At 48.2% G+C, this 9679-nt stretch overlaps 1 protein-coding gene across 3 annotated transcripts in view; it reads right to left on the bottom strand.

The window, feature by feature from the left end:
• Positions 1 to 492: 492 nt before the first annotated feature.
• PLD1 (phospholipase D1) overlaps positions 493 to 9679 on the bottom strand; it is a 61652-nt gene continuing 52465 nt past the window's right edge. For all 3 annotated transcript variants that reach the window (XM_050307834.1, XM_050307833.1, XM_050307836.1), the window contains 5 exons: positions 9604 to 9656; positions 8552 to 8686; positions 6645 to 6798; positions 5924 to 6038; positions 493 to 5425 (listed from right to left, as the gene is read on the bottom strand). In XM_050307834.1, the coding sequence (XP_050163791.1) occupies positions 5201 to 5425; positions 5924 to 6038; positions 6645 to 6798; positions 8552 to 8686; positions 9604 to 9656 (682 nt within the window). In that variant the 3' untranslated portion in view covers positions 493 to 5200. The remainder of the gene's footprint in view (positions 5426 to 5923; positions 6039 to 6644; positions 6799 to 8551; positions 8687 to 9603; positions 9657 to 9679) is intronic.

The following is a 9679-nucleotide window of genomic DNA, read 5'->3' as shown; positions in this document are numbered from 1 at the left end:
GAAACCTAAGAAACGGAGAAGTTAATATGTTTTCAGATCACAAGAGAGCTTGGAAATGCCACTGATGCTTTATTAATCTCTTCTGCCCCTGGAGGACAACAGGCAGCTGCTTCTTCCTCTGTCTCTGCTGAATTTCCTTCACTGGAAGTTAAAAGAGACAGTGGCAAGTTAATTCTATTTTGGAGACAGAGCGTTTTTGTCTGTGCCTTTCATAATGCTCTCAGATTATTAAAACTCCTTTAAAACAGGATTTTTTAATCTATTTAAGAAGTCCAATTTTCTTTCTATGCTGCTTCACCCCAGCAATTTCTCTCTCCCAGGAAAACCCAAATTACTCAAGTCTAGCCATTTTTATTGCAGTTCTGGGCCTCTTCCCATCATGTCTCAGCTGCTGGGGCAGCACTGCTGATGCACAGCAAGGGCAGAACTCAGCCCAAAGCAGGATGAGGCCACAGCCCCCAAAACAGGCAAAAACAACACCAAAGCCAAGCGTTCCAACATGATGCTCGGTTGTATTTTCAGTCCATTAATACACATTCATTTACCAGATACAAATGGAGTGGAAAGGAAAGCGATCATTAGCAGGAACAAGGGTACAAAACTCAATTCCAGCAGCCTTCACAGAAGGGATATTCAGTGTCAAAGCGGCACTGTCGGAAGGGAGGGACGCACGGAGACCTGCGCTCACACCCCAAGTGGAAGCTCTCCTTGTGTGGATTAGGGTAGCTAGAGACACGATTTAAAAAACAAAACAAAACAACAACATTCCAAAACTGACTTTGACACTTTTTGTCATTTCCCTGGTGTCAAGACTAGGGAAAGATGGAATTATTTACGTGGAGATTTTATGGAAAGACACTGGAAGGTTAAAAATAGAATAATCACAAATACTGGAAAATACAACAGAAAGCAGGTAGGGAAAAGAAAATAGGAAAAAAAAGTGATGCCCCAAGAGGATCATTGCATTCAGTGGTCGATGTACAGTTGGTGGGGCTGCTCCACTTCGATACACTAGGATTTACATGCTGGCCTTGATTCGCCGCCATGACATTATGCTCCCGGTTTAGACTGGGATTCTGCAAAGCTCCTGGTTTCAGCAGGATCTCAGCAGTGCAGAGAGCATTGCTTGTTTGAAACCATCTGCAGTACGAGTGGCACAAACTGTGACAGTGCATTGACATCTTGTGGGGCACCCAAGAGATGCCAACCTCTGCCCATGTCCTGGTCTGGAGACCACTGGTTTTCCTCCCCTTGGCCACCACAGCATCCCACCATGAAAGGCTCTGCTGCTGGTGGAGAGGTGTCAGCTTAGACCAGCATGGATTTGGGTCTCTACATTCTGCAGGAGAGGGAAATGGCATTATCCTACAGGACTGCTCAGACTTACATATCAGTGTCTCCACACATGCAGCTCTGTGCCCAGACACAACCCCCTGACAAGTGCACAAGACTCGTTACGCTGAAATAACAACAGCAAACCACATCTGGGCTTGATTGTACGGGGATGTTCCCTTGGAAGGAATAAAGATATTGTAAATTATTCATGGCAGGGTCCCAGGTAGGCAACACCTGCACCGAGGTCCTCCCAGGGACAGCACCAGGACTGCAAAATCACGTTGTGAAACCTGATCAAAAGACAGGAAAAGGGGAGCATTGGGGGTTTAATCCAGCAAAGCTCACACCAAGTCAGGGGACAAACTGAGACCAAGACACCAGAAACTGAGCCCAGCACCTTGCAACTGCCATGGAGCACTGGAGTGGTTCTCCTACAAATTATTTTTTAGTACAGTTCTTGCATATGATGACATTTTATCCCTCATTTTTTAAACCATGCATTAACTTTACAGTGAAACATTTATCCAGTCCAACATCTATACAACAAAACATGTACTTTAAAATATCAGACCATTAAAAAAATAAGGAAAGGAGTGTGAATTCTCAAAGTGGCACATGTTAAAGAATAAATTAAAGGGGAAAGAAGCATTCTACTAGGGCTGAACTACAAAATAAAGTCTGAGCCTGGAAGAAATTCTCATTTCCTATAGTTCTAACAAATAAATGCCACAAGAAACAGCTGATGTTTCTGGGGTTGCTAGTGCTAGAATCCACAGCACTTGTTACAGCACTGGGTATCTGTGGGTGACCCTCTCTGGTTTGAAGGTGTTGAGCCCACGCTGGTATGGATGGACTAAAGTAGTGATTGTTCAGGTGCAGAAACCAACTCTCTCAAGGTGTTGAACCTCACAGGCTTCTTAATATAAGAAACAAACCTGTAGCTGACAGGACCCACGGAGCCAGCTCAGGACAGCACAGCTCGTGGTGTGAATGAGTGGGGTTTCCCCGGGAATGGCTCCAGCCCCATCCTCTGTTTGGGGCGAGCAGTGCTGCATCCATGGGGGATTTGGTGGCCCCACGAGCCCCTAGGGATGTTGGGCACTCTGCTCCATGCTGGGGCTGCTGTGCACACCCTGCTTGCATTTGAATGTTACTAAACTCCCAGTATCAGGAATTTAGCACCAACAGGGCGCAGGAAAGGGATGCTCAGCATGGCACCTCTGTTCCTAGAAAGGGAAGCCTCCTCTTAGACAGAGAGCCAATGTCAGGCTGTCTGCTACCTCAGTAATAAAAGACCTTCTTAATTAGCACCTTTCCACACAGAATCAGTCAGTTAAATCTCCCTCCATGGCTCTGCTGTGTCACTGGGGACCAGCAGCCATCACATGGGGGGCTGAGTGTTGCAGAACCTGGGTGGTTTTTTCCCAACAGCAGCCTGGCAGAGGGGGGAACTTAACACCCCTGAAGTTAGGAAGCCCTAATAATTAGCTACCTACCACTTTAAAAGACAATGTAAAGATAATTTAACAATTACAAAAAGTGGTTTGCTCACGTGAGGACGGGTACAATAAGAGCACTTGGAAGATGACAGGAGTCTTACACTTTAAAGTTCAGTGTACGGGTGGCAGGGTTGAATGCTTTCTTCTTGGCTCTGAACACAGATCTGTGTGACTGACAAGGACTCTCTGACAGGCTGTAATTGTTTGAAGTCAGCAGCTTTGTTCAAACTAAAACAGCTAAAAACATCAGGAGAGAAAAGCTCCAAACCTGATGTGAAATAACAAGACACCTTTGATCTTTCTTGATCACAAATGGTCAGGGCACATATTGCTCTGGCTCTCCAGGGGGTGACCCCAGGTCAGTATTTTTAAGAGAAAAAAATCAAGGGAACATAATTCTGTGCTTACAGCGTGCCAGGTAAAAGCATCAACCCCCTGGACTCAAGTTCATCACATAGAATGCTGCACATACACTTCCAACAGGTGAACCAGACCACAGATGGACCAACGAAAAAGGAGTATAACAGGCAACTGCACCTACAGAACACAAGTATAAAACAGGGAAACTGAAGGAAGGGGCTGAGACTTGGCTGCCCTGGAAGAACGTCTGGGGTTGTTCCTTACTCGGGTGATGCAGCAGGTACAGAATTAGCAGGTGCCTCTTTACAGGTCTGAACACACGAGGGAATCAGCTAAAATGTGATGCCAGCTATGTTTTGGGGATAGGTAGGCGAATGTTGGGATTCTTTTCCAGTTAAAAACAGGTGAGACTATTGGAAGAGCCAGAAAAGTTAAAAATAAACTTGCCTGTGAACATTGCTTCACCTGGCCTTTTGTCTGAGTGCTGGGCACAGGTATAACCCAGCTAGGGAAGGGATCCCTGGATGCAGGGGCAGCAGAGGAGCTCAGCCTCACAATCCTCCAGGTCTCCTTAGGTGTTTCTCATGTTCTCTCAGCATTTGACACAGCACTGCTGACTGCCAGGAACACCTCTAGTTGGAGGTGGACATGAAATCAGGAGACACGGCTCATTGCAGGATGGGGGATAGAGATAAGGGCTGGGATGGTGCCCACCACACGAGGTCCTAACCCAGGAACAGTAGTGTTTGTCCCAGGGATGCTGTACTGAACTGCTGTTGAGCTGCACAGGGAGATGCAAAAGAGCTTTGGAAACCATCTTACAGCAATGGAGAACAGGACTGGGCATGATGAGTTTTACCTCTGCTTGGGAAGACACGTCCTGCGTGACTGAGCTCGAGACTGTGGCTGGTCTAATAGCAAAGCAGAGCAGAGACAAGGCTTTGCCAACTGCTCCCCTTCCCCCTGCATTCACCCCATCTACAAACCTCGTCAGCTCAGTTTGAGCGTGGTGTCAGCTTAATGGCCTTTCTCTTCTTCTAAATAGGGAGGAAAGGGATGGAAATGAAAATCTATCATGAACTGCCAGAAAAATGCATGAACGGAGGGCCCCGAGTGCAGAGTTTGGTTTGTCCCACACCAGCTTTCAAGTTTCTGTCCCATTCCACACAGTGCCTTGCTTTCCTTTTGGCTCCAGAGACCTCAGGATTGAGCTGGAACCTTGATCCTCTCCTCAGGAAAGCTGTCACTCACAGTGGGACCAAACTGACGTGCTGTGTGTCTGCAAAGGCCAGTAAATTCCACTGATTTCCAGCACCTCTGGCTCCATCGAGACTGCCCTTTGCCAAGCCTGAGGGCTGCTGATTGCTCCAGCTATGATAGGAAAAGGGGTTTTTTTCTCCCAAAGGGAAGAAGAGACCGAAATGCTGATTCGGACACAAGATTGTTAGTCTGTTCCCATTTAAGGAGGGAAACACCCACACTTGGAAAGCTGTAGGACGGCCCAAGGCAGCAGCAAATGGCACTTCCCAACAGCGCCAGGGCTGCACAACATGCTCTGACAGCGTGTGAAAGGGGTGAGATGGGGGGACTCCAGTGAGCCACGGTGCAGACACCCAAAAGCCTTAAAAGCACACAGAGCCCACGACTCCTGCGCATCCACAGCACGATCACAGTACGTTTGCAACCACAGGATACAGCTGGCAGTGGTAACAACATCGATTGGGATTGAGTTCCTGTCCTAGAAAGTGGCCTGTGTCCTTTAGATGCTCAGAACGTGCCTGAAGAAGTAACTCCTCCAGAGGGTAAACTTCTCATTTGCCATCATCTCCAAGTCTTTCTGCTTCTGCTAGCGTCGATTTGCTTCATGTTCCTCCACCAAAATCCCTAAGAAAGGCACCTTAGCTTGGTGGAGATGTTTTTTGCAATAAAAAGCTTCCTGAAATCCCATACTGTTCATCAGCTCTCCTGAGAACAAGACTTTAATAGGAAAACCAGTCTGCATCTTCTTAAGTCCAAACCTCCATGGGTACCATGGACTCCTTTGTTCCGACGGAGGGAAGCAAGTACTCTTCCTCCAGGAAACGAAAGGGGAATTGTACTAAAAACCCACGAATCTTTTTTAATTCTTCCACTGCTTTTGCAGGATCATCATTTGCTAATTTGGGCTTGCTGATGAAATCGCGCAGTTGGGTTAAGTTATTCACCTGGTCACTGGGAAGGCATCGAAACACCTGATCAAAACAGAAAGGAGGAACAGCCTGTTAGTGTGGGGGAAATGCTGCAATGTAGAGTTCCTGAGAAACACCCAAACATCCAGCACAAATTCCCCAGAACGGGAGTGACTTAGCAGCCCAAAGAACGGGGAGGGAAGAGGGATGTGCCTATCCATGATACCACTGGAGCAAGCAGAGGGGAAGCTCCAAGACTTTTTCTGATCATTGCAAAAGCTCATTAGAAGACAGAAGTAAAATTTGCTCCTACCCAGTTACATTGTGGCTGACTGCAAGCACTGATAACAAACAGAAGGAGAAATCAGATCAGATGCACAAACTCCAGTTTCTTGTTCTCAGCTCTTGCATCCACCTTGACTCATTCCCTCAAAGTATCTCTGAAGGTCCAGCCCCAGAAGCTGGACCTGCTTGCCCTTGCCTTCCTTGTGCTGCTTTTCCCGTTGGCATCTGCTGCCTCCATGTGGGATGGAGGGAGGGGAGAGGCACTGTGTTCCTCACCTTGTCAAAGATGGTGGCATTGCGAGCTGCCGTGGCAATCCACACCTCCTTGAAGAATTTGTCACAGACGGGATCCTGGTGTTCCGGATTGAGATCGGAGCCGCCAAGGACAACCCTGAGAAGACAAGGGAATGGATGCTCAGGGAGGCTGAAGCGTTGGGCACTTCCCCTCTTGAGAAATGCCAGGAGATTAGAAGCTTCCTTGGGACCTGCCAAACCCTCCCACCACCCTCCCATTTCTATCCCCTCTGACAGTCTGCCAGCAGAAATGCTGCTTAATTTTCTCCATTTTTTCTGTGCAGTAACTGTCCAGATGGGAAATGGGGGGGGAGGGAAGGAAAAAGAGAAAGGTCTTAGAGAAAAAATGGCCGTGTTGTGGGCCAAATGGCTGCTCCCAGAGAAGAAACTTCCATTAGAAAGTGACATTGCCACCCAAGATTGAGAGAGTGTGAAAATGGGATGTGGAGGGGAAATACCACTTGTTTATGAGCTCTGCTAGAGAAATCCTGGAGCAGAACGATCTGTGTTGCCAAGCTGCTGAGCTGAGGACAGGAGTGGCCTGAGGAAGGCCAGTGAAACAGCAGCAAAACTGGGCTAAATCCAGGTCAGGCAGTGCTAGAACTGGATGGTTTGAAAGGCTGTGGGCACGTGTAGCCCTGAGCAAGCCCTGCCTGCACCACCCCCACTGCCTGCAGCGCTGGGCCAGCCCCACGCATCCCACCTGAAGCAGCGCAGCCGCAGGGACTGGGCAAACTTCCCAGCGCTGTATTCCTCGCCGTCCATCACGGAAGGGACGGTCTCCGTGTCCTGCACGATGATGGCCATCTCGCTGTCCCGCTTCCCCAGCATGCTGCGGTCGTTGATGTTGGCAGAGCCTGGGCAGGGGGAAGACGGAGCACAGGCAATGCCCCGCTGGTGCACGAGAGCTGCCCACACACCCTCCATCACCACCCACCACCCCCGGGCCCTCCACATCCCTCAGCTCCATGGGGGACCATCCATCAGTAGGGAAAAACCCCAACCAGAGGCTTCCTTCTGGAAACACAGACCTTGAGTGACGGGATTTGTGGAAGGGGAAAAAAAAAAAAACCACACTAATTTTTTCAGGATTCAACAGCTCCAGGCTTGGAAGCACAGCCACGTCCAGGTCAACATTTTCAAAAGTTTACTCTCTCTGTAACTTCCCAGATGCTTCTGCTGAAGGAGCCACAGCTTTAAAGGTCTTAACTGCATTTGGTTTGGATACCAAGTTACCTGAGGCAGGATGGGCTCTGTGGGTACATCACAGAATCCCAGAATGGTTTGGGTTGGAAGGTACCTTAAAGACCATTGCATTCCAGCCCCCCTTCCTTGGGCAGGGACACCTTACACTACACCAGGTTGCTGTGGAAGGCTGTGCCTTTCAGGGGGGTTCTGCTCAAGACCAGCTGAGGCTTTATCCCCCAAAGAGGTTTCTCTCTCCCACACAGCCATCAGAAAGCATGCAGTGAGGGGAAAAATCTCCAGACAGAGCCATAAGAGACCCTCATGGCAGCAGTTAGCCACTGAGCTTTCCCAGGGACTAGATTAACTCCAGGAGAGCTAACACCTCCAGAGGAAAAACAAGGTAAGCCCCTCTCCTTTTCACCTCCTGCCCTAGAGCATTTAATTTCTGTGCACTCTCTCTTTCCTATGTGAAAAGGGGATGACACTGGCTTCCTATGGCCTCACCACCCAGATGGATGCACATGCTGTACAAAAATCCATCCTCAGGCTTATAGGTACAGAAAATAGAAATTCAGAGCTGTCCCAGGCCCCCAGACCATCCCAGCTGGAACAACACTGCTCCTGTTTTAATGTCAAACCACCTCTGAGCTGTTGTGACCACTGGAGATGGGATCTGGCCCTGAGAGGGTGACAGAGCAGCAAAGCTCACCACAGGTCATCTGGGACCACAGGCTGGATCGCTGCTTTGAAGGGGCGGAGTATTTTGAGTCTTGCAAAATCTGGGATTAAATTATTTGTTGGCAAAGTTTTCGTTGCTGATATAACAGCTCAAAAAGGGCTTCTTTAAAGAAACAGGCTGAAATTCTGCTTTTCTGCTGCAGTGTGGAACTCTGAGCCTGAACTCTCCCATCTTTGCTGCACGTTCTCATAATAAATATGGTAAGAGAAACGGATGAAATAATATCTATTACTCCTTATAGCATATTGCCCCATTCTTAGGAAATAGAGCTGATACATGACACATGTTGTCCAAACCTTCCAAATTTTACGGCACATTCTGTTCTTTCAGGAACAGATGACAAGTCTCACAAATCTTCCTGCTCGAGCAGAGTTTGATACAAGACAGATGGACAATATTCCCTGCACTGGGATTCTCTTCACGGTTACACACAGATTTCAAACCATTTCAGAAAAACAAATTAAATGACAGCCCTCCGAATCCCTTCCTCCCTCGTGATGAATTTATGAGGTTGGTTTTTGGGTTTTGTTTTGGTTTTTTTAACAGAAAAATATTTCTCAGCAAAGAAATGACAACATAGAAAAGCCTATGGAACCACAGCCCTGCACAGTGCATGGGGATGGGAAGGGACTGATCCAGGTACAACCCAGTGGTCCAAATCCCTCCTGCAAGCTCCTGCTCACCGATTATAACCGTGTTGTCATCAGCAATGAGCAGTTTGCTGTGCACATAGATGAGCTCCGTGACAAGCTTTCCTTCCAGCTCTGCATATGTTCGAAGTCCACAGAATGATATGTAGTTTATCCACTTATCTCCAACTGAAAATTAAAAGACAACAAAACCGACGGGATGAGGGAGGTGGAAGAGAGAAAGGAAAAGACCCTCTTTACCTAAAGACTCACATAAATAACAGTTCGCTTTTGACTTAAAAAAAAAAAAAAAAAAAAAAGGCAAACAGATAATGGAAATAAGTTTCTTTAAAAATAGACTTCAAAAGCTGCCTGTGGGCTCTCAGTGCTGCTCTGATCTGCTGCCTGCTCAGAGACTTCCACTTCAGCGAGAATGACCCCAATCTCCCTGGCACAGCACACAAGGGTCTGAACATCCTAAAATAACTGGACTCTGTGACTGTTTTTCTGCAGATCCTGCAGAAAGCAGGCCGGAAGCAGGTGTTTTGTCCGTGCACAGTATGGAAAATGCGTCCTACTTGTGTGCAGTTCAGATTTACACCAAGACCTAGAACGAATGAGGCATTATGCACGCTCCTAGAGTTTGTGATACGTGGGTTTTCATGGTACTCTGATTCCCAACAGGGCAAATTCCAGCAGGCACCCTCGTGGCAAGGAAGCAACTCAGCGTCCTGCTAAGGCAGGTTTTTCCTTTAAGTGTTTCACAACTGCCAGAAGCAAAACCCTGGGTGGGATTCACGGGGGATGCTGAGGGCTCACCGCTCCCAGAAGCGTGACCCCTCTCAGGACAATTTCCAAATAACACAATCCCGAGCAGCTGCAACTGTGCCGTGCTCCTCCCTGGGGTGCTCCCCTCCTCCGGATCGGGGCTGCATCCAGGCGTGAAGTCTGACGAGTGGCCATGGCTCACATGACCCAGCAGACCTCTCCGTGGGATGATGGCTCAGGAGGAGGTGGCTCACAGCCCCACGAGTCCAGAGCACGTGTTGTATTATGTGCTACAGCAGTAACGAGACTTAAACAACACAGAGGAATAAAGTTCTTACCACCCTCTGCCTTCAGCTGAGCCAGGATCGAGTTTTCTCCTCGGCACATGGTCCTGGAAAGAAGGTAGGCAGCCAT

This window comes from Myiozetetes cayanensis, unplaced genomic scaffold (assembly GCF_022539395.1).
Source record: "Myiozetetes cayanensis isolate MyiCay16 unplaced genomic scaffold, myiCay2020 scf13, whole genome shotgun sequence".
Taxonomy (NCBI): Eukaryota; Metazoa; Chordata; class Aves; order Passeriformes; family Tyrannidae; genus Myiozetetes; species Myiozetetes cayanensis.
Note: the sequence above shows the minus strand (reverse complement) of the source record. Positions and strands in the feature narration are given on the sequence as shown.